The 24,542-nt window shown below is 40.7% G+C and overlaps 1 protein-coding gene and 1 long non-coding RNA gene across 2 annotated transcripts in view; one reads left to right on the forward strand and one right to left on the reverse strand.

Annotated features, from left to right (window-relative positions):
• Positions 1 to 13,951, forward strand: part of LOC143736887 (uncharacterized) — a 40,044-nt gene extending 26,093 nt beyond the window's left edge. The window contains exon 3 of the long non-coding RNA XR_013203592.1: positions 13,819 to 13,951. This is a non-coding gene — a long non-coding RNA (uncharacterized LOC143736887). The remainder of the gene's footprint in view (positions 1 to 13,818) is intronic.
• Positions 11,535 to 24,542, reverse strand: part of sat2a.1 (spermidine/spermine N1-acetyltransferase family member 2a, tandem duplicate 1) — a 30,860-nt gene continuing 17,852 nt past the window's right edge. The window contains exons 3-8 of the mRNA XM_077227660.1: positions 18,949 to 19,012; positions 17,018 to 17,069; positions 16,826 to 16,909; positions 14,242 to 14,343; positions 14,124 to 14,164; positions 11,535 to 13,986 (exon numbers count right to left, since the gene is read on the reverse strand). Coding sequence (XP_077083775.1) covers positions 13,813 to 13,986; positions 14,124 to 14,164; positions 14,242 to 14,343; positions 16,826 to 16,909; positions 17,018 to 17,069; positions 18,949 to 19,011 — 516 coding nt within the window. The 5' untranslated portion in view covers position 19,012 and the 3' untranslated portion in view covers positions 11,535 to 13,812. The remainder of the gene's footprint in view (positions 13,987 to 14,123; positions 14,165 to 14,241; positions 14,344 to 16,825; positions 16,910 to 17,017; positions 17,070 to 18,948; positions 19,013 to 24,542) is intronic.

Genomic DNA, 24,542 nt, shown 5'->3' on the forward strand with positions numbered 1-24,542 from the left:
ATTTTAAAAAAAAATATTTTGATTAATGCAAGGTGTGAGACCCCGTACCCAGGTCTCCAGATACTATTATAAGTTGTGATTTATATGTATTTGGTGAACTCAGACCGAAGTAGATAATCCCTCCTTTTCTTTTTCAGGTGTTAAATCCTACTAATGGGTTACATAAATATAAAAAACTCCACATTTGAATTTTTATCCGCAGTATGTTAACTGCGTTTGTGTGTGCTGCACTCATTTGTTTAAAGTTCTCCTAGAGAGGCTACGCGAGCCTCAACAGCGCATGACACCACCAAAAGTAAGACCCCAGAGTTAGGGGATTGGCTAGGCAGACAATATCCGTGCCTGAAGAGCAGGAACCTCCAGGTGGTAAAACCTGGCAAAGTTTGATGGCAAGGACCAGCCAACTGCCGCTCAAATGTCAGCAACGGACACTCCGCTAGACCGAAGGAGTGTCTAGAGGAGGCCATTCCCCTGATGGAGTGGGCCCTCACTCCTATAGGGCACTGCAAACTCAAGGACTTGTAGGTCAGAGCTATCCAGCCACTATCAATCGAGAAAGCCTCTGCTTCGTAACTGAGTGCGATTAAAGCAAAAAATTACTGAGGGTAAACTTATTACAGTTTCAAATGATGCAGAGAAAGCAACATTCTGGAAGAATTATGAATTTGTCGTTTCAACCAATAAGGAGCCCAGCGGTTATGTACAGTGTAGAGCTTGCAAAGCTGTCTTGGCGTACGACAGCTAAAAGACAGGTACATCTCTACAGCAACACAATGATCGTGGATGCACCCGTCCAACAGCAGGCCTAGCCGCTAGTAACAGTCATCTCTTTCGGACAGCCAGCTACTGTAAAATCCAATTTAACTGAAAAATGTGTGGAGTTTTGCTGTTGGGATATTGGGTTGTTTCACACGGTTGCTGGAAGAGGTTTTATTAACCTACCGCAAGACCTAATAAATCTAGGACAGGAGCTACATATGGCCGCGTCTCAGCGGATAGTGTGTTACTTGATCCCACAACATCTCTCTGAGATCTAATGAATCCGCGGCCTCCAAAAGACAGTTGCTGGTCAAAGAAATATCGGAAATTATGTATGATAATAATGTTGGGATGACTCCTGACATGTGGACTGACAATTATCGTAAGATCAGTTTCTTAACAATCACTTGCCACTACATCACACCAGATTTTTTGCTTCGAAGCAGAGTCCTTACAACAGCGATGTTCCCCCCTGAAGAAGCGAAAACCGGTGACAACATACGGAGAGAATTACAGAGACAGCTCGTATCTGTACTTGGATTTGATGCCTGTATGATGAACAAAGTCTTTTGGGTCACTGACCAGGGATCAAACATGATTGCTGCACTCGCGGCGTATCATCGCCTGGATTGTCAGGACCATGTTTATAACACAGTTCTCAAACACGAACTCGATTCTGCTGAACTACGAGACTGCACACCAAATGTCACACAGACTTTGCTGGCAGCAAAGGCACTTGTGAGATACGTCAAGCAAACGGGTATAAAAAGCCTGTTATTAAAAAACGTCAGACACCAGGTATAGCACTGTGTTCCTTACCTTGGATTCAATTAAGCAGGTGTATGCTGAGCTTTGTGAAAAACTTGAAAGCCGTGGGGAAAGCTGAAAAATGTATGAAATATCTCCAGATGTCTTGAAGTTCCTGGTGGAATTTCTTCGCCCATTCTACGTGGCTCAGAGGGAACTAGAGGGTGACCAGTACCCCACACTTGACCTGGTTGTTTTGTGGCACGAGAGGCTTAAGCGCCACTGCAGACCTGTGTCGTCAGTGTCATGAAGATGGAAGGAGAACCCAGGCGCAGACAGCAGATGACACTCAAATGATTTATTTTGGACCAAAACAGAAAACAAAACCCACGAGGGGGTAAAACAGGACTGGAGCAGAGTATAACAAGACTAAGACACGATGACAAACAAAGACTCTGACTTGACAGGAAACAAACTCACAATACTGATTAAACAGGTCTTCAGACAATATACTCACAGGGATTACCACGCAAAGTTAGACAATGTACCGACACAGGACAGCAAACACAAGGGGATTAAATAGGGAGACACTAATGACAAAGACAGGTGAAGCTGACTAGACAAGGACAGGTGAAACTGACTAGACAATAATGACGAGACGAGGATAACAAGGGGGCGGGGTGACGAGACAACACAAGCACATGGCTCAAAACACAAGACCATGTGCTTGCACACAAAACATGATTCTGTCATGATCCTGCCTCAAGACTAGAGAAAATCAAGGACACGAGGGCAGAATCATGACAGTCAGACAGTCCTCATCAGGCCATCATTCGTTACCGACATCTTGAATAGCTGAACCGCAAAATTAAAATCGTGACACTGCATAAGCTTGCCATATTCCTATAGCCAAAGTTTTGTCTGCTCTGCATGCTGTCTCACCCTGACAGAGAGGATATCCAGCAAGAAGCCAGGCGTCGGATGGCCTGCTTTAGCTCTGGTGGCGAGTCAGCTGAACCAGCCACTAAAAGAAGCAAGGCGGTGTCTGAGTTTGAAGAATGGGTAAACGTGCCCCTCAATGAAACCTCAGGTGAAGATACGCAATACACCAGCCGCAACCACGTCATAGAAGATGAGTGGAATCTCATGGTGGAAAAACAACCACAGTGTTTTCCCGTTACTGTCAAGACTGGCCCGTAGTATCCTCAGCATCCCTGCAAGTAGCAGCAGCAGCGAGAGGAACTTCAGTGCAGCTGGACAAACTGTCAATCAAAGCAGGATGGCGCTGTAACCATCGACTGTCGATGCTGTTCTCTTCCTTCACAACTCGTACTGAGAAGGATATATTTGTGTATAGTTATGCGCAAACTTTTTTTTTTAAGTTTAATGTTTGAGTTCTAAATGAATTTGTGACTGTTACACCTGTTCAACCACAGCAAAGTTCCGCAAATGGTAAGTCCGTGCTTTTTCTCCTTTTTGTGTGTGTGCTTAGGGGGCCGCTGTGCCTTGGTGAAACCGTGTTTGTACTTGTGTAATTATCGTTGCAAGCAATCATAAAATACAACATATTGCAAAAAAAAGTATTTTCTGCGAGAAACGGACCTCGGGTTCGGGCTTAAAATATAACCTTAATGGTCGGGTCGGGTTAAATTATTTCGGGTACGGGCCGGGTTCAGGCTTCAGTTTAAAGCCCGTGCAGACCTCTAGAGAGCAGAGAGCCTTATAACTTGTGCTCTGAAGGGCATGGAATGCACCTTAGGCACAGGAGCGTGGTTCGCTGCAATAGCTGCCACGTATACCTTGAGCGTGGACAGGGAGGGTCCACTGTCCAGCAGCTCCTGTAGGAATGAGACTATAGATTCAACCTCACATGACAGAGGGTCTATATTCCGGACTGCCCACCAGCGCCCATTAAAGGCCGGCCTCGCCTCTGAGATCGTGTTCATGACCTCTCAGGAAAGGCGTGAAGTTTCCCATTAAGGGGTGATAGATGGAGGCTCCACAACTCAGGTTAGGGTGCAAAATTGTTTCTCCCGCTTGGGAAACGAGGTCCCCAACGGGATTGGCCATGGAGCTGCTGATAGCGGCTGAACCATCCCTGAGTTCTGCCACCACTAAAGCCAAGCATTTGTCCTCTCTGATTCGGCTGATGACCTGAGGCAGGAGAGCTACTGGAACAGTTGTGGTGTTGACTCTAGTATTTTTTTATATTTAGAACTATTTTTTGTGTTCTATCTTTATCGTTATCATTAAAGCCCATTCACTCCAAGAACGATAAAGATAACCTCTTTTATGAAGATACCTATAATGATAACTATATTAGCATCCACACTATGCTAATATAAAATTAAAACAATTCTGTATTATAAATTTTTCAAGGCTTGTACCTTGGAGCCTATTTCATGGTTTGCGTTCTCGAGCCACCAGACACTATTTTGTTCAACCCCACCCCTAAAAATAACAACACAACTTGATGGACATTAGATTAAGATCAAAGATATAACCAAAAAGATCACAAATATGACAGTTGTATCCACAAATTGTTGTATTTATTTTTATACAGCAGTGTTTATATTACGTAATTATATAATATTTTTTGCACGAATGATGCCCTATTTGTTCTTGCCAATTTGCCAACCTACTGGCAAAAAACAGATAATAAAGTCTCTAGAAGGGACCAAGGAAGGGCGGGTGGGTGAAGCCAGGGAGGATCAGGCAGGTCTGGAATCCTGGCTGAAGGCCAGGGTGGATCAAGCGGGTCTGGAATCCTGGCCTAAGGTCGGGGTGGGTCAGGCGGGTCTGGATGCTTGACTGGGGCCGGCGGGCCCTTGGGGCCGGCTGGGCCGGCAGCTTGAGTGGGAACTTGAGCGGATCTGTCAGAACAGGAAACTCGAGTGGGACCATCCAAACAGGCAGATCATACTCAGGCAGTACAGAAATCAGGGACAAAATCGGAACAAAATGAAGGTGACAGTCCCAATGGGAGTTCGACTGTCAGTTTAGTTGGCATTGGTCTGGCCAGCCTTAAGGAAGGGAACAAGGGTCATGTGGAACAGTTCCAGAGCTTAAGAGCGGGCTCAGGATCGGGCTTTGGGACAGTCTCTGGGCAGACAGTAAGCTCAGGAGTACAGACAGGACAGTAGAGAACCAGCTGAGAGGTGTGTGCTGCCCAGGCGCCCAGGGCAATCGGCCATTGCAGGACTGACAGGGGAAACATGTGGCTCAGGAATAGTCTCTGGGTAGGTAGCGGGCTCTGGGGCAACCTCCGGGCTGGGAGCTGATGCTGTGTGAGTGGTCCAGACACACACAAGGGCAGTGACATAGAAAGAAATTCAAACATCTCCGGACATGACGGAATTTAGGAACCAACAGACTTGACACCTTAGAGGAAGCCTTCCTTCTCTTTCTATGCCTACATTGGCGGGGCAATGATGTAGCGATAGCTGCTTCTAGGGGAATAACAGCGTTTGCAGCCGTCTCAGGGAAAACAGCCACCACAAGGGTTGCTGCAGCTTCTTTAACCGGCACTGGGGGCACTGCAGCTTCTTTAACCGGCACTGGGGGCACTGCAGCTTCTTCGATTGCCACTGGTGGCGCTACAGCTTCTTTCGACCATAGTCTCAGCCTCAGATGTCACGCCCACAGACCGTTGGCTGAACATCTGATGAATATCACACTTTTCTGGAAACACTTCAGGAGTTTCGAAGTCTTGATCTGATTGGTTGAATTCTACAGGATTTCCGGGAGACGTGTGTGTCGCCTTCATCGATCCGCCTGGACACAAATGCCGGGATGCCAAAACCCCTCGTGGAAGAAGAAAGCCGTTGTGTTTACAAATACACCACGTTATTCTCCAGATACCACGCATCCTGCTCAAATGCAAGTGTAATACACCTGTAAAGGATGATATTAATTAACACACGTCCAAGCAATGCTTCAGCAGCGTTGCTTTATCGTGAATACAATAAATACAAATGATGTACATCAACGTGCATAGTTTCATACGTTTACACACAGCTTTAAATTACATGCTGGTAAACACTCAAATTCCATTCAAAACATGTATGTTCATCCAAGTTCACTCAACTACATACTCACACTATCAGTGAAAAAGCACAAAATAAACTCATAACACAAAATTAATGAATAAAGGAAAACATGAAGCACATACAATAGCACTACATACTCTGTACTTTATCTCTGCATCACCCGTGTGCGCAGCACTGATTGGTAACATTAAACAGAGTTAGAACCCCAAATATTTGTAAAAAGCATTTAGATGAAAACAATAATGATAATAATTATATAAATCTATAAACAATCCCTTAGCAGAAACAAATCAAACTACATAAGAACACTGATAGTGATAATAATTGTGCAATTATCACAAGAAAAAAAAAACATATAGAGAAAAATAAGAAGCTGTTAATTTTAGTGAGGATTATTCAGCACACCACACAAGCCAGAGCTCGTCAGATCCTTTTATATTTGCAAGCTTATGAGGTAGCCTTGCCCAAATCCCTTCTGCCAGTTACTGGGCCTCATGAGACATATCAGCAGCAGCACCGTTTTTATTAAAGGAAGTTTTTGACATCTGAAGAAAGTTTTCCCTTTACAATCACATACCATTAAAAAACTTTAAGAAACTACGTATACTGTTAAAATACAAAGGCTTGGCATGCATTCATTTTAAGATGTTACAGAAGAAATATAAAAAAAAAAACAAGTTAGGGAGAGTATTCCTTCACATTCATAATTTAAAACGTTAAAGACAAAAAGTAAATGTTTAATCATTTAATACATTTTCAGAATTTTTTTTTAAACAATGTAGAGAATGTCTTTCACAAACGATTTGTAAAAGATGCCAGAAAAAGGGTAAAATACGTTTCTAAAAAAAGGTTTGCAAACATGCACAAGCATTAAAACATCTCAAACAACAGTGGTTTGCTATGGGATGTTTTTATTAAAGAAAGTTTTTTTCACATAGCCTACATTTGAAGAAAGTTTATTCCTTCACAATCACATAGCCTATATTTAAAGACATTAAGAAACAATTTATACCGTTAAAACACAAAGGCTTAGCATTAATACATTTTAAGACATTACAGAAGAGTAAAACAAGTTAAAACGTTTTTCCTTAAAATACAGCATTTAAAACCGTTAAAACAAAGTCAATTCTCAATCATTTAAAACGTTTTCAGAAAAAAAGTTAAACAAGTTAGTTAGAGAATGTCTTTCACGTTCGACTTTTAAATATGCCTGAAAAAGGGCTCAAGTACTGGGGAGCTAAACCGTTTAGTGCTTTGTAAGTAATCAGCAATATTTAAACATTTATACGATGTTCAATAGGGACCCAATGCAGTGTAGATAGAACCGGGGTGATATGGTCATACTTCCTGGTTCTAGTAAGAACTCGAGCTGCTGTGTTTCGGACCAGCTGTGGTTTGTTTATTATGCGTGCAGGGCAACCACCCATAAGAGCATTACAATAATCTAGACACGATGTCTTGAACTAGCTGTTCCTCATTTGCCATTGAAAGCATATGTTGTAGGGCTTGCACAGACTAGTCGAGTTGTCGAGAGATCAATGTGCTTTAAAAACGTGAAAAATAAGTATTAAATAGTTTTTCACACATCGTTAAAAACAAAAAGTTAGTATTCAGGGATTGTAAAATGTTATCAGAAAAGGTAGCTAAAATGTGTTTTCTGAAACCATGTAAAACTATATGTATCACGGTGTTGTGCAGGTTGAAGAAGACGGCAGAGTCAAAAGGCTCCAAGTTTACTAAATTATCACTCACATGTAGGCAGGAACACACACACTAAATACAACTAACAACCGACAAGGACAGACTGAACAGAAGCAAACTAAATACAAGCACAAATCAAACATAACAAGGTGAAGACAGGTAACACGGATGATGACGATGAACAGGCTGATAAGTGAGGGGGTGAGTTCAGGTATGGAGACAAGGAGGATTCTGGGGAGTGTAGTGCAGACTAAGACTGGTGTAGACGAAGACTGTGACAATATGCTTTAAAATTTTAAACAAGGTTTTGAGGTCAAACACTACAATCGGGTGGTTTTTATACACAGTGTTTTTTCCTCCCACATATACAACATTAAAATGTTTTTAAAAAAATAGCCAAGACAGTTATAAAGTTTACACATGATGTTAAACAATTTCAGAAAAGGTCAAATGTTTTTCTAAACCAGTGTTTCAAACATGTGATTGCATCACCGTGGCGCGATGAAGGCGGTCCAAATTTGCCTGTCCCAGAATTTATTTTACGCCAAGGAAATTGCAGAATTAATGATGTTCAATAGTGTTAATCTTATAAGAAGTGGTTCTACCTGTTAGTCCCTGGTTCACTTTAAGGGGCGGGGTTTTAGCGGCGTCAAGGGGGCTACTGAGGGGGAAGAACGAGGTGTGTGCGGTTCGAGGTGAGTTCAACAACAAGTGCAGCGACCTAGATTTCTTCTTGCCTGTTATGTATGGCGTGGGTTACGGTAATAACAGTAACCCTGCAGTTCTTAAATCAAGTCTCAGAATGAGAAAGAATCCGCCTGACTACTTCTAGTAGCGAAACGCTACAATAGTTTCTTAGTCTGTTCAATTGTGGAGACAGTTGCACAACCTGACTAATTTAAACTAAATTAAATTGACTAGTGTCTTCCAGCTGTTATAATGACATTACACTATTTAAAATGGTGTCTTAAGAATAAAAAATTAAAAACGAAATTCTATGGCATCATTTTAGGTTTAAAACCTTTCATAAACAGATTTTATAAATATCAGTAGTTTTAAAGCTGTTGAGATAATTGAAAAACTTTTGACCAGCAATTTGCATGTCAGGGTGGCACAATTGCAAACATGGCTCTTATTATGAATTGACAAGGTAATTACAGTATGCATTATAATGCATCGTCCAGAGGAGCCTAAATGGTCCTTGTGGCAGTGAAAAGGTTTGTAGATCATTCTCAAATACTGGTAAAAACTGCTGATTTCAAGTATGGGTAGGTTGGTACACTTTCAATTTCAGGTGAATTTAAACACATAGAAATGTTAACAACTGAAACTTGTTTAAATACATTGTTCATGACTCAAAAATATACATTTTTTGAAACAGTTTTGAAAAGATTTTTTAAAATCACCCTTTTTGAAGCTTTATTTGTCAAATACATATACTTTTGCACTGATTTAACACAATGGATTGTGTTAAATTGAACACAATGTCTAATAAACTGCATGTCAAGCATGTTGTCTGTCCTTTCCTCTGTTGTTCTTTAGTGTCTGACACAGAGAGGAGTAAATATGCTCAAATCAGCAAGAGCGATCTAAATGCACTTTTTCACAAAGACCAAAACGGGACAAATTATATACAGCTGTAGTATATAATACAGTTAATGGTATTTAGTATGATTCCCCATTTAGCCTCGTGTGATTTTTTTTTTTTAAAACGTCTTGCTGCTTTAAGCATTGTTTTTAATCTCACGAATAAACTGCCATCTCCTTTTCCCATCAATCCAAAAATCAGCTGAGCTGAAAAATAATATAGACAGGTAATAGTCAACAGAAAAACAATGCCTAAAAAACTCCAGCTGTAGGCTACGTTTTTGTTTCTCAAATATGCAATCTTGTATAAGGATTTGTTTTCGTTATTGCACATTTAATAAGGAACTGGATTTTTTTGTCACTTCCACCTGTCACACTTCACAATGTTATAACCCCTGTTTAGGAGCCTTTCCCTCTTATTTCACAACAAAGGATAAAACTGCATTAATAGAATGGGCTTAATCATTAATAGGCTGTTCGTGGTTTGTTATGCGCTATAACTTTATCCAATGACCCATCTTTATCTGATAACGTCCCCTAAAACTATGAATTTAGAGAGCAATAATCAACTAGCATGCTTTAATGCACAAATTAATTTGATTCAGATGTACTGATAATATACTTATTCTTTAAATGTCTTTTAAAGGTGTAATGTTTGATTTTAAGCGGCATCTAGTGGTGAGGTTATGAATTGCAACCAACAAAAGTTATGGTGGCCGACAGGAAAACATGTCGTCGTCTGAGACAGCAGAGAGTAGCCAGTTCAGCAATGAGGTTTCTTTACAAGGGTAAATTAAGAAATTATGTTTACTTAATTATTCAGTAAAACTGCTCATTCTAAGGTAATACAAATATAACGGTTCAGGCTTTATATACCACTGAAAACTTATTTTTCAAGGTAGTGACGAAAGTCACTAGTTTGTTCGCTGTCAGCTAAGGTAGAAACATGACGACACAATATGTCGACCTCCATAGAAGGGGGTGCCCGCGGTTATGGAGATATAAATGTCTCATTCTAAGGTAATAAAAACATAACGGTTCATTATGCAAGGTCTTTATACACCACTGAAAACATAGTTATAGATCTTATATAGCATTTCTGTCAATAGATCCTCAGAAATATTACACATTGCACCTTTAAAAGTGCATCACAAACGGTCTGTTCTGCTGTAACTCTACGGCGCGGCTGCTACTTCCGGGAACTATTGAGAGGCTCCACGAGCCATTGCTGTAAAAAATAAACAAACAAAAAAACAGCGGAGTGTATGGAGTTGTCGCAGCTCTATCTCTATATGGCTCTGTTTTAAACGTAAGTACTGGATTTCAGCTTTCTCAAATATCCAATGATACAAATGTAAAAATAAATAAAAAACTTTAAAGCTGTTCAAATGCTGACTTATATCTTATTAAGATGCGATTATATATAGTTTAGGTCTACACAGAGCACCCGGGACACAGACATAATGTTATGTTCTTTGAGAAATGATGTAATTTTACGCGTCTCTGATCTCACAACGCTTTGCAGACTCTGCTGTACTTGTTCATGTGGTTTGAAGGAGGCATGGCTTTAAAGACACGTGGCTTTGAAGTGAGTGCGGGTTCTCGTGTTTTCAAAGCTGGCCCACTATTGCTAGCTACTCCGATAATTGCCTACCCTACCTTTAAATGTAAAATGTTTATAATTTTTTGCATATGCTAGTATGATCTTATTGGGTTTAACCCTCTTAAACCGGCTGTGTTGCCACCAAGCTGTATTCATATTACCGTAACTCTTCAGTCGTTTACACTATCAAAACAATTCAAATTAGCCCTGACAGTATACAACATATCAGGCTCTATTTCATATGAAAATACTCCATCAATACATATTTTGGGTTCTTTATGTAACCTGAATGAAGTTTGATAGTAGAAGCTACTTGATATAGTATAGGGCTATCAATTAATTGTATGTGTCTGCTATTACATTAGCAGTGGTTATTAAAATATTAGCATGTATTCACTTATACATGTAAATTGTATGCATGAGCTTGGTGATTTTTTAATCGTAAATGTAATATGTTGAATAGGCTTTTTAGAGTGATGTGTTCCTGACAATGTAAGTTTGTGCCCTTTTGATTTGTTTTATAATGTTAATTCTTGATATTATGTTTGGGTCTAATTCTGAAATGTTCTATGTGATTATGATTCTTATGTTTCAGTGTTCTTATCTTGATGTTGAATTGTTTAGGATTGGATTATGTGATTAAAGATTTATTACTTGAAGGTCTATGGTGTTAATTATATTCAAGATTCTGTTTGTTGTTTATTTGTTTATAGAAACCATACAACTCTATATCTGATTCCCATTCTACCCTTGGCCTGATTCACGATCTGTTACGATAAATGAGTCTGGACTGAGTACTGGACCCCTGTGTTTTAATGGACACACCATCCTGGTAGCACATTTCCTGAACCAAACATCCCCAAACTTTACAGGCTATTTATAAAATCTGTTATTTTTATCTCCTCTGTGGTCTCTAAAATGATGGGTAGTGCAGTCTCATCGTTTCTAAACATAAATGTTAATAATGTGAAGATGTGCGTAGTTGTGCTTTTCATTCTCCCTCTCATAATAAGACATAAACAACATGTTGTTTCCTGGCAATGAGTTTGATTATTATGAGTCAGAAAAATAGCAAATCACAGCCTGCGTATGATTCACATGGGGGTTTACTTATTTAATTCGCTACGAGATTTTAATGGATTCATTAAACAAAGGAACATTATGTACTTCACAATTGTTATTTCAGTTGCGGTCATTGAAATACTACTTGAACTCCTCAGAGGAGTGCTCTGGGAAAAATGTGGTATATCGTTAATCACTTCTCCGGGTGAACACTTGATGTCGCTGTTGGTTAAGGTGTAGAAACTGCAACATGTTGGCGTTTGAGCAGATTAGAAATGTAGTGATCTGCACTGCAGGCCAAATGTGAATCCTTCTCTCAGCAACAATTTATCGTATGGTCATCGATTTAAAAGTGAACTTTGATGGCAATAACTCTTTTATAAACTCATTAACTCTCAGCAGCTTATTTTATGATTAGTCGTGCATTGTTTTGTTCAACACTAATCTAGATCACATTGTTTTAAAGGCTTAAAGGGATAGTTCACCCAAAAATGAAAATTCTGTCAATAATTACTCTCATGTCATCTTTGAAAAACAAATGAAGATCTTTTTGATGAAATCTTAGTTTTCAGTCGCGAGTTTAAATTTCAGAAAAACGCATATAGCCCCTTTAAGTGCTACAAAATAACAGTTTCTTTCTAGCAGGTCATTAAACTAAATGTATAGACTGAGGTACTTATGAGTTGTATGTTGTTCATTTTTGTGTTGTTTTCAGTAACAGCACGACACTTTCTTAATAAAATTAAAAATATCCGGTTTCTAAAAAAATGCACAAAAAGCTATTCAGAACGGCAAAATCCCACCATGCTTCCACTAACCAATAACACAGGATTCATCTTAATTACAATTGTAGTGCATTTCTCTAGTTTTGGTGAGCTTATTCTCTGTTATGACAGACAAATGCCTGGTGACAGTTATCAAATGTTAGATGAGAAAAGTGTGTGGCTCATAACTGTGCAAGTAAAACGCAAACGAACCAATCTTCATTTTCTAGGTGCCTGTGACTCTTGTGTACCAATCATTTCTCCATATTTTGCAACACAGTTTAAGAACATTACTTGTGTATCTTTTCCAGATAAGGTCGATTTGTGAGCTGGACTGACCAGGGGCCTATACCATGAAGCCGGTTTAGGTGGCTAGCCAGCTATGTTTCAGTTTAGTTTGCGTCAACTCTGGGTTTTAGGGACCATGAAAGTGGTTTGACTTTTAGCAGTTCATCGCCATAGTAACTTACGCTCCACAGCTAACCTGGTCCGGGGCAGGTTATGTTCCAGGTAAGAGGTTGCAAACCGAACTTGGACCAATCAGCTGTGAGCAAAGTGACTCATGTCTGATGCGATAAAGTCACCCCACCTGTTTCTACTCCAAATTAAAGGTCACTACATAGCAAATGATTTTTACAGACAAAATTGTCTGGTTTTTAGTAATGCTTATTTAGAATAATAAATTTGTATGATTTAGATATTATTTATGTAATTATTAAACCCTTTATCAATCACACATGTACAATTTTAGTTCATCAATTATTATTATGCAGTTTAAATGAATAAATATATAAAGGTAATATAAATACGCTTTAGCATCAATAGATGAAGCTATAAAATGACCAAATGTGAGCTTAAATGTTCAATTCTCTTAATACCTTTATCAGCTGTATAAAAAAAACTTTTGGATTGGATTTTCGCTACTGATGTCACACTTGAACTCCTAAACTCAGGATCAAAGCCTGAGTTGACAGAGAAAGTTGATGATCAGTATCATGGTACCAACAAAGCCTGGTTGGATTGGTTTGGTTTTGTCAACTCTAAACTAATCCTGTAACCCTGAGTTTGTTCAACTTCCATCATGGTACAGGCCCCAGATATTTAAGCAAACACATATTCAAATGTACAAATAAAATAGCATATATATGGCTAAACACTAAAATGGCTATTTAAATAGAACATCTAAAGGTAACAGAACCAACTGTAACAATTTCACTTCCACTGGTAGAAAAATGATAATATCATAATATGCCCAATAAGACAACAGTGCACTTCTGAATCTTTGGTTAGGCCAAACTTCACAATTTAAATGTGTAAAATGAATCTGTATCACTTGAAATTACAATGCATGTGCATGTGCAGCATCTGGTTGCTGTTGTTCTCTGTAATGTTTCTTGTCTATATAGAAAATTGATATAGGAGATAAGCACAGTTAGATAATCCATTTTGCCCATTTTTACTGACAGATTACTCTCTTCCTGTGCTTATCAAACAACTTGTTCCTTGTGGCTCTGGTCTGTGACTCATTGTGCTTCAAAATTTAAAGGTCCCCCTGTGCCAAGTGTTCAAGGGCATCGCCTTCACAGCGCATGCAGTGATAGCCGAGGTCAGAGGTCACATCCCAGCAGCCCTGCTTTCGGTAGAAGTCAAGAGATGACTTGTTCCAGTCCAGCACAGTGAAATTCAGCTGAGTGCAACCAGCAGCCAGACCAAGCTGAGGGAGATCATGAACACAAACATGTCAACTTGTGCACAGTTAACAAACAGTTTTCTAAATCACAACAGATTCAACCGCTTCTTCTGACCGGCTGCACATGCTGTATTTATCTAGCGTAAATAAACTCCCCTTACCTGGGAAACTTTGGCCATCAGAGCCTTGCCAATGCTTTTCCCTGGAAATACGCACAGAAAATCATGAATCAGTTTATGTTACATTCAAATAAACGAAAGCACAGTGTCGTTTCCATACTTCTGAACTCTGGCATCACGTACAGATCCTCCATGTACACAGCCCGACCTTTCCATGAGCTGTACGTGTAGAAGTACATTGAGTAACCAACCTTGGTATGACCTGTAAAGAGAATCATTTCTGTCAAAATAAGAGAATCAAAATAAAAACACAAAACTCAGAAACAACACTGTGAGCTAACAATATCAAGTTGCAAAACATACGCAGTCAGCACAATATCAGTAATGTGTTCCTTTATTGCTCTTTTTTTCCCCTTCACATTAGCACATTTGGCTTGGTACTTAATTAGTTTCCTATTCTAACTTGCATACGTAAATGCAATTTAACATAAAGGGGTCATGACATGGTTTCATTTTTATTATTTTAATATGTTCCTTGAAGTTCACTAATAATGTTAATGCAGTAAAAAAAAAATACCGTTATTTACAGACAAAGCATTATGAAATCATTTACTTACAGTTTGTGATGCAGCTGCTGTCAGATTCAATACAGTTGCTGCTTCAACTTTCAACAAAAGTTTCCTTGTGAACTCTCCATTACATTGACATCCCATTATTAAACCGTAGGGTTTAATATGGAGTTGGCCCACCCTTTGCAGCTATAACAGCTTCAACTCTTCTGGGAAGGCTTTCTGGGAAGGTGCGTTTATGGGAATTTTTGACCATTCTTCTAGAAGCGCATTTGTGAGGTCAGGCACTAATGTTGGACGAGACGGTCTGGCTTGCAGTCTCCGCTATAATTCATCCCAAAGGTGTTCTGTCGGGTTGAGGTCAGGACACTGACTCCACACAAAACTCGCTCATCCATGTCTTTATGGACCTTGCTTTGAGCACTGGTGCGCAGTCATGTTGGAACAGGAAGGGGCCATCTCCAAACTGTTGTCTAAACAGTGTCCATGAAATTATCCAAAATGTCTTGGTATGCTGAAGCATTAAGTGTTCCTTTCACTGGAACTAACGGGCCAAGCCCTGAAAAACAACCCCGCACCTTAATCCCCCCTCCACCAAACTTTACACTTTGCACAATGCAGTCAGGCAAGTACCATTCTCTATCGCAACCACCAAACCCAGACTTGTCCATTGGATTGATAGACAGAGAAGCGTGATTCGTCACTCCAGAGAACAAATCTCCACTGCTCTAGAGTTCAGTGGCGGCGTGCTTTACCCCACTGCATCCGTAGCTTTGCTTTGCACTTGGTGATGTAAGGCTTGGATGCAGCTACTCGGCCATGGAAACCCATTCCATGAAGCTCTCTATGCACTGTTCTTGAGCTAATCTGAAGGCCACACAAAGTTTGGAGGTCTGTAGCTATTGACTCTGCAGAAAGTTGGCGACTTCTGCGCCACAGCATGCACTGACTCCGGTCTGTGATTTTACGTGGCCTACCATTTCATGGCTGAGTTGCTTTTGTTCCCAATTGCTTCCACTTTGTTATAATTCGGGTTATTTTATGGCCAATAAAGGCATTATTTTATGTGCGATTATTTTATGTGCAGCTTATCAGTGCAGAGCGGCTGATTGGAGGAAATGCTGCTCCATCTGAACGCCAGAGGGCGCTCTCACGCAGACACGCCAAATATGCCCCGCAGCAGAAGTATGATAGCACATCGAGGAAATCCCTATGGGCATCATCGCTGTAGCTGAATAAACAGAAGATTGAAACGCTTTGATTGATTAAACATGACTAATAAACACACGATTGCCTTATTTTTGTGTAAGAAGCCACATCATCTCACAGGAGGATGCTCAACTGTTGTTATGAAGTGAGTTTGGAGTAAAAGCAGCATGTTATTAAATGTTGTCTTTTGTTGGACAAGAAGTTAATAAATGCTTCTCATGTTTGGAAATATGTTTGATGCAATTTCATAATCGTGATAAGCCAAATCGGTTTAAGTGCGATTTCATGTAAATTGCGATTAATTTTGCAGCCCCAGTTATAATACCACTAACAGTTGACTGTGGAATATTTAGTAGTGAAAATTTTACGAATGTACTTATTGCACAGATGGCAACCTATCACTGTGCCACGCTTGAATTCACTGAGCTCCTGAGAGCTACCCATTCTTTCACAAATGTTTGAATAAGCAGTCTGCATGCCTTGGTGCTTGATTTTATACAACTGTTGCCATGTAAGTGATTGGAACACCTGAATTCAATGATTTGGAGGGTTGTCACAATACTATTGGCAATATAGTGTATTTGCCTGATGTATGAGCCATTTTTGGAGCTTTATTAAATAACGGATTTGTTTATAATGAGGAGGATGTTTTAAGCCATGAAACTTACAAGATTTTTTAATGGTACAAAGACCTCTTATATGCATGTTGTATCATGACCCCTTGTAGAAAATATATATATGTGTAACTCTGGGGAGGTAATGCAACAGAGAATACAATGGCAAAACTAGCTTATGTAACATCCATGCACTCAGGCTAGACATGACACGCATGCCCAGATTATATAACAAATTTGTATCCTAATGCAGACCAACACAGAAGGACTGTTTTTACTGTTCAGTTTTTATCTGAAGTTTTCTTGATCAAAGGTAAATATTGAAACAGGCAACCAGGTTATTTTTTCTCACCATCTCTGGACTTAAGATGCTCTGGCACTTCAGCAATAATTCCATGGAAAAAAGGGTTTTTGGAGAATCCATCCTGCTCCAGATCTGTAGTAAAAGTTGTATGATTGGTATCAGCTCCAAACAATCCACAGTATAAATTATTATAAACAAATCATTGTATTTGTATTGGAGAGATATGACAATCATGCCTACCTCTTTGTGTAATCTTGATCTGGTCTGAAACTTTTTCATGCTCTGCCAGTTCCTATAGTTAAAAGGATTCGATAATACAAACAGTTTATGGCTTGATTTTGCGGGGCCAATTATCACTATTCTGCAAAGTGCATAATAATATTATTTATTTATTTATTAATAATGAGGTACATTAAATCCATGACGTGACACTGGCCTGCTTATTGTAGCGGACACGATATGATCTGATTTTCATCATCATTCAGATCCACCATTCAAAACCAGAGCCATAGAGAGAAAGAGTTGCGACACTCCCATAGAACGCCAAAGGAACTTTGGAATGCGGAAGTAACGCGTGTCGTGGAGCAGCCGATAGTTCCAAACACGGATAGTTCCAGCATTGAACCCCATTCATTTTCAGTGTTTCTGAAGTAGGCTCGCTGGTAAATTAATGAAATTACTGTATTTTTTTACTTTCACACACATTAGCCGACCTCTCGTGAATCTAGTCAGGAGTTATATTTTATGTAGCCAGTTTTAGTTAATGTTTATTGGAAGGTAATAGGTTAATTGCAGCTATAGCTTACGTGACACTAACGTTAGCTAACTTACGTTAACCTAATATAATATAGAATATTATTAATAATAATATTTTTATATATATATATATATATACATATATATAATATTATATACACACACACACAATTCATTTATTTAAATGGGTTAGGGTTATGTGTGTATATATGCATATTTGTCAAAATGTGTGTTTGTGTAATACATATAGGCCTACATAAATACACATGCATATATATATATATATACACACACACAATTAATATATTATGTGTATGGGTTAGGGTTAGTTATGTGTGATTGAAATATATATACATGTGTACTGTACACAGTACATCGTATAGGCCTACATGTATTTGTGTGTGTTTTCTGATGAATGGTTTAGTCTATGATTAGGGTAGGATGACGGGGTACATTAGCCATCCTGAAATTAATCCCGTTAACAGTTATTTAGCTACGTATTTAGGAACATAGTTAATTCACTCATTAACTATCTCTCCGGTTTCATTTTATGAAGTTAATATTTACCGAACATTGCTGCAAATATAGTCGTTGCTTTCTACGTTATGGGAGCAGTCCATTTCCCTCCTTAATCATTAATTTGTATGTGCACAGCGTAATTATTTATAGCCTATTTTATGTTGGTTGGAATTCTGAACGGACCGCCACTGCAAGATCACGGATCAATAGCCTAATACAGCCCAGTTGTGCTAAAATAAATATCATGAGAAGTCCATCATCAGATGAGCCGCTAAAGCCAGTGCTACTACCCATGTGAACATGAACACTAAGCTTTTACCTCCAAAAAAACCCTAAAACTTATCTAAGTAATATGAGTATTTCGTTGTCACCCTGCCTCTCCAAATGCAAAACTGACATTAACTAAATGCAATAATGCAGTAACAGCTGAAAAATTACTTGGGTGTGTGTTTTATTTTATATTTACCGTTCAATAATGTCTGTTGCATAGAAGAACATGACAGCCAGCGTTTTGGAACTATTGGGGCTTACATGAACCACGTGACAGCCATAGCGGCGACATCAAAGCGTGTCGCAACTCTTTCTCTCTATGGCTCGGTTCAAAACCATATACTGTAAAAAAAATGTCGCGGCTGACAGGTGAAGGCTACTGCACGTTCCCGAGCATTTGAAATGCAGTCCACTTCGTTCGACGACAGGAAAGTGTCAGATTACAGTGTATCAAGTAAACATGGCTTACTGTAAACCAGCCATCACTGATGTCATTATACCCACGTTACACATAACGGAGTTTGGAGGATAATGAAAGACTGCGCATGCTGCCGGTGACGCGGAAGATTATGTTCTAAAATCGTCAGAAATAGACGCACGCGACGCGTATGGGCGTTTCGACTCACCAGAATCATCCGCGAGATATCCTTACAGTCCTCGAGCGTGGCGGCCCGGATTGTGAAGTCCATCCTGTGTTCAACAATAATAACACACACTGAGCAACAAAATCTGAGTGTCTATCAACGTGGAATATTATGAAACGGAAGAGATATGTTTATGTTGCTCGATCTCTCACGCGGCACTTAGAGACGGAACTGCTGAAACAGCGCCATCTGCATGTACTTATATAATAATATCGTCCTGTCATCATCACCATTGTCCATTTATACAATTGTTGTTGTAAAAAAGAAACCGTTAAACAGTAGATTAAAATGTGTATATTATCAGGCACTTATTATTAGACATATCTAGATATATGCACGTCATTGCTTGAAGGATTGTTCCAAAGAAACATTTCGTCTGTAGGCTACACTGACTCATGACAGCTGTTTTAAAGTCCCCATGAAATCAGGATTGAGGTTTTTGGCTTTTAGTATGAATGTTAGCCTTACTGTTATCTATAAGCTAGTGTGATCCAAAATAATGACAAAATTTGCATTTAGAAGAGATAAGCATTCAAAACTTACAGTGTCTCATTCCCAAAATCAATTATTTTGATGACATCACTCTGCACTTCAGATTCTCATCAGATTTTCTGTCCAGTCAAATGCTCTCTAGAAGCTGAAGCTCAGCCCCCTTCATTTTAAATAGACGCTGAAGCTGTGGCTAAAATCGGTCACTTGTTCACACATTTACTGTTTTCTACATGGTGAATCGCACATACAGGTCCTTCTCAAAAAATTAGCATATTGTGATTAAGTTCATTATTTTCCATAATGTAATCATAAAAATTAACTTTCATATATTTTAGATTCATTGGACACCAACTGAAATATTTCAGGTCTTTTATTGTTTTAATACTGATGATTTTGGCATACAGCTCATGAAAACCCAAAATTCCTATCTCAAAAAATTAGCATATTTCATCCGACCAATAAAAGAAGTGTTTTTAATATAAAAAATTTCAACCTTCAAATAATTATATTCAGTCATGCACTCAATACTTGGTCGGGAATCCTTTTGCAGAAATGACTGCTTCAATGCAGCGTGGCATGGAGGCAATCAGCCTGTGGCACTGCTGAGGTGTTATGGAGGCCCAGGATGCTTCGATAGCGGCCTTAAGCTCATCCAGAGTGTTGGGTCTTGCGTCTCTCAACTTTCTCGTCACAATATCCCACAGATACTCTATGGGGTTCAGGTCAGTAAACCGTTTACCAGTGGTTTTGGCACTGTGAGGAGGTGCCAGGTCGTGCTGGAAAATGAAATCTTAATCTCCATAAAGCTTTTCAGCAGATGGTAGCATGAAGTGCTCCAAAATCTCCTGGGGCCTCATGTATCAATATTGCGTACGCACAAAATCTTTGCTTACGCCAGCTTTCACGCTGTAGAAAAGGCCCCAAAGTTATGTCAGTGTTGATATTATTTAGTGTAGTTGACCATATTAGGCTTTATGTTTCACGTTTACTTCCGTTTATTCAGTGCTTGTAACGGTAGCCGAAGCGCGCGCTGGTTTGTATACTATCTGACGTCACACAGTTAGTATGCAGTACGATAGAGATAGTCAGTCAGTCGGTCGGTCGGATTGTAGATGTGAGCTGCACCTTTCTTCAGAGTGTGCGTAAATGAGAAGAGTAAGTACATCTGTGATATTGTATTATTTGTGAAACTAGTTATTTCTGTTATTTGATGTGGATAAGAGGTAGGAGTTTAAGGAGTCGCTATGCGACCGTGGTGCTAATTATATCCACGTTCGTTCATTTCACGCTTGAGCTTCGACTCGTCTGATTTAGTACGTCGAGTTAACGATATGTAATATCGTGTTTAGATGTGTTCATACTTTCATATTTGTTGTTAGGATTGATCAGTACTTTGTGGTTGAGTAAATTAAGAAGTAAGTGGTGGTAAATATTGTTATTTTGATCGCTATCGAGGTTTCTCTGTCAAGGCTTTGCTAGCTCGAATGGAATATAGCATTCAGTACGGGGTTTTTTCATAATAAAACCATCCAGCTGTTTAGTTAGTTGAAGCTATAAAGTGGATTATCATAGATGACAGTAAGTGCTTTCTATGTGGGAATTTAACTTATGATAGAAAATCTGAGGATCCTTTATAATAAGTGTTTGAATCTTTACATTATGCTTACAGTATTAGAGTTTAAGAGATATACTGTATAGTTATATATACTGACTATTGTTTGCTTTGTTTAGTAATGTATATTAGTGCTTAGAGAGGAATGAGTGTATGCATATTTTTGATTTATTCATTTGTAATTTGTTTCTCTCTTTATAGAAACCACACTCATAATTACACTCACCCTCAAACTCACTCACACAAGAAAGAGGAATAAAGAAACAGAATCAGAACTATTTCTCCGCTCTTTATTTCATACTCTGGAACATTTGGCCTTAAGTGGTGTTCTGGCCGACACACCTGAGTGAACTTGGTGATAAACCCAGAACTAGCACCTAGACTGAGCGTCTACCCATTATCTTCACTACATTGATGGTCCTTCGAGCCGGATCACTGAGTTTACGTCAGAGATGGAACTACATCCAGAGTATGATGCTAGTGGTGCACGTCCCAAACGGCACATTCGCCCACCTGTGCGCTATGCAGATTATGAGGTCGATTATAGAGGCTACATCGGTCAGAGGTACAGAGAGGAATCAGAGAGTTCTCACCAGGAGGGAAATGCCAGGATGACATCCCTCACCTCCCCACCAGACTCTCCTCTTCGACGCCAGAGGCGGGATGCTATTCTTCAGGAGATGGACCTGGGCTATAGGGCTGAGAACCAACAGCACAGCCAGAAGAATCAGCTAGCCCCCCAGCGGTTTCCAGAGAGAGAGTTTAGGGAACAGCTACGAGATTACTCTACTCCCCTACCTCCAGCGCTGCACCCCATACATCCACAGCATGACAGCCGAGTTGAGTTAGATGACATTCGTCATGAAAGACACCTCCTGCAGCAGACACAGCGGCACATGGCATCAGACTTAGTCGAGCTTAGAGCGCTGCGAGCAGACATGAGACAGTTAGTAGATTCTGTTTGCAACATGCAGAGTCCAACCTCTCTTCATACCAGAAAGCCAGAGTTAACGGTGATGTCATCACGGCCACCTGTTGAAAGTGAACCTAACGCTGAGGAAGAGGATGATTGGCCTGCACCACCACCATGGCCAGACCCAGTAATTGACGAACTTCTGCCTGGTGACCCACCTATGCTAAATTCGCTTATTAGGAGAACAGATGAGGTTCCAAGAACTAAGGAAGAAGCATTGCCAGCCCCAGCTCCTGACATGTTTGTGGGCCAGCCACAAGTTTATCACTCAGCACGTGGGGCCCTTCCTACTGCAAAGCCATGGGAGGACACTGTCCGTCAGCCATCGCCCTGGTTCAAGCCCGTTCAGTTTCTGCCACAGTCACACGGATTACCTCCAGCTGAGCCCAAGTGCCCTACAGGTTATAGTGGTCAACGGAGTAAGCTTGGCTGTAACGCAACGCCCCAACAGCGACATCCAAGCATGGCATGGACACAGCCACTGCCCTTTAGATCACCTCAGGGTCATAACTCCAACGTCCCAGAGCCAAGTTACCGTGGGCCACGCCCAACAATCCGCAACTTCGCCAGTCGGGACCCAAGTGAGTTCGCACGGCTCAAGATCTCATTGGAAAACCTCTTACCACATGACGCATCTGAGCTGTTTAAATACCAAGTGTTGGTCGATCACCTGCAACTAGAAGAAGCCAGGTTAATAGCAGATGCTTACCTTAACTCCCCAACACCCTTTTCAGACACAATGGTTGCCCTGAATGACAAGTTTGGCCAACCACATCAGATAGCGCTGAGGCGTATTGCTGCTGTACTGGACTCACCAGACATAAGACGGGGAGACTTCGCTGCATTTGAGAAGTTTGCACTCCAGATCCAGTCACTCGTGGGAATGCTGAAAACACTAGGCCACGAGGGTGAAGTGGAACTACAATGCGGCTCACATGTTGCTCGTCTGCTGAGCAAGCTGCCGTCTGAGCAAAGAGCCGAGTTTCGCCGCTGCATGTATCATCAGGGAACAAGAACCCACACCTTAACTAATCTTTCAGATTGGCTGAAATACGAGTCTTGGTGCCAGGACTTTGAAGGACAGTTAGCTGTGAGAGGAGTGCGGGAGAAGCCGGTGTTCCGACAAGAGGGTAGGAAGGGTAAGCAACCTACCACTGTCCTCCATGGTGTGAAGGACACAGCTAAGAAACCTGAGGCTCCAGTGCCACGCAGCTCCTTCAAAGGGAACAAGAGCAAGCCATACTGTCCATTCTGCAATAACGAGGAACACTACCTTAGCCAGTGTACAGAGGTATCCAGGCTATCAAAGGATCAGCTGACTGAATGGATTAAAAGGAACAAGAGATGTTGGCGATGTGCACGGCCACACCAGGCGGCTCAGTGCAACTTAAAGAAAACTTGCAGCCTCTGCCAAGGGAAACACCTCCAGGTGCTGCATGAGGTGAATATGAGGTCACCTAAGGAGGCATCATCGACACCAGCAGCGGAAAGCCATGGCATAAGGGGCACAACAGAGGTTCTGTATCTAGACAGACCCACTGAAGGCAGTCGGGTTCTTCTTAAAGTTGTCAAAGTCCTCATTCACCATGGTGACCAATCAATCAACACCTATGCCATACTTGACGACGGTTCAGAGAGAACTATGCTGTTGCCAGATGCTGCAGAGAAGCTAGGTGTGCAGGGGATTCAAGAGAACCTACCACTACGCACAATTAGAGATGAAGTGCGGACCCTCCGTGGTGCATCAGTGTCGTTCTCCATTTCTTCGCCGTCAAAGCCAAAGACTAAGTTCAAGATCATAGGTGCATTCACCAGTGCTCGTATTGGACTAGCTACCCATACTTACCCCATGGAGCAACTCAGGAACACATACAAGCACCTTATTGGCCTTCCCATTCAGACCCTTATGAATGTTAAGCCCCTGCTTCTAATTGGAAGTGACCACCCCCATCTCGTCACTCCCATTGAACCTGTCAGATTGGGACCTCCAGGAGGGCCTGCTGCCATCCGCACAAGGTTGGGCTGGACACTGCAGGGCCCAGCGAGTGTAGTCTGTCACCTCACCCAACCACGGCAGTGTCTATTTACAACAGTAGCACCCCAGGTGAGCGAACTGATGAAACATGTTGAGAGATTATGGCAGGTCGACGATGTCCCATTCAGAAGCGAGAAACTAGTTACTCGTTCAAGACAGGACCAAGAGGCCATCAGCATCCTGGAGACCAAAACCATCAGGGTAGAGGTTGATGGCATTCTACGTTACGCCACCCCGCTGCTCCGCAAGAGAGACATGCCGCTCTTTCAGGCTACTGAAGAAGCCGTCATGCCCAGTTTAAGAAGTGTAGAGAGGCGACTGGCTAGAGATTCTGCACGGGCAGAAGCCTACAGAGTGGAGATGGAGAAACTTATCAAGGCGGGCTATGTCATCAAGTGTGGACCGAAAGTTTCAGCCGAGGAAGGTTGTGAGGAATGGTATATTCCTCACCATCTGGTGAGCCA

Source organism: Siphateles boraxobius, unplaced genomic scaffold (assembly GCF_051911475.1).
Source record: "Siphateles boraxobius isolate OS27281-9 unplaced genomic scaffold, OSU_SipBor_1 130, whole genome shotgun sequence".
NCBI classification, from domain to species: domain Eukaryota; kingdom Metazoa; phylum Chordata; class Actinopteri; order Cypriniformes; family Leuciscidae; genus Siphateles; species Siphateles boraxobius.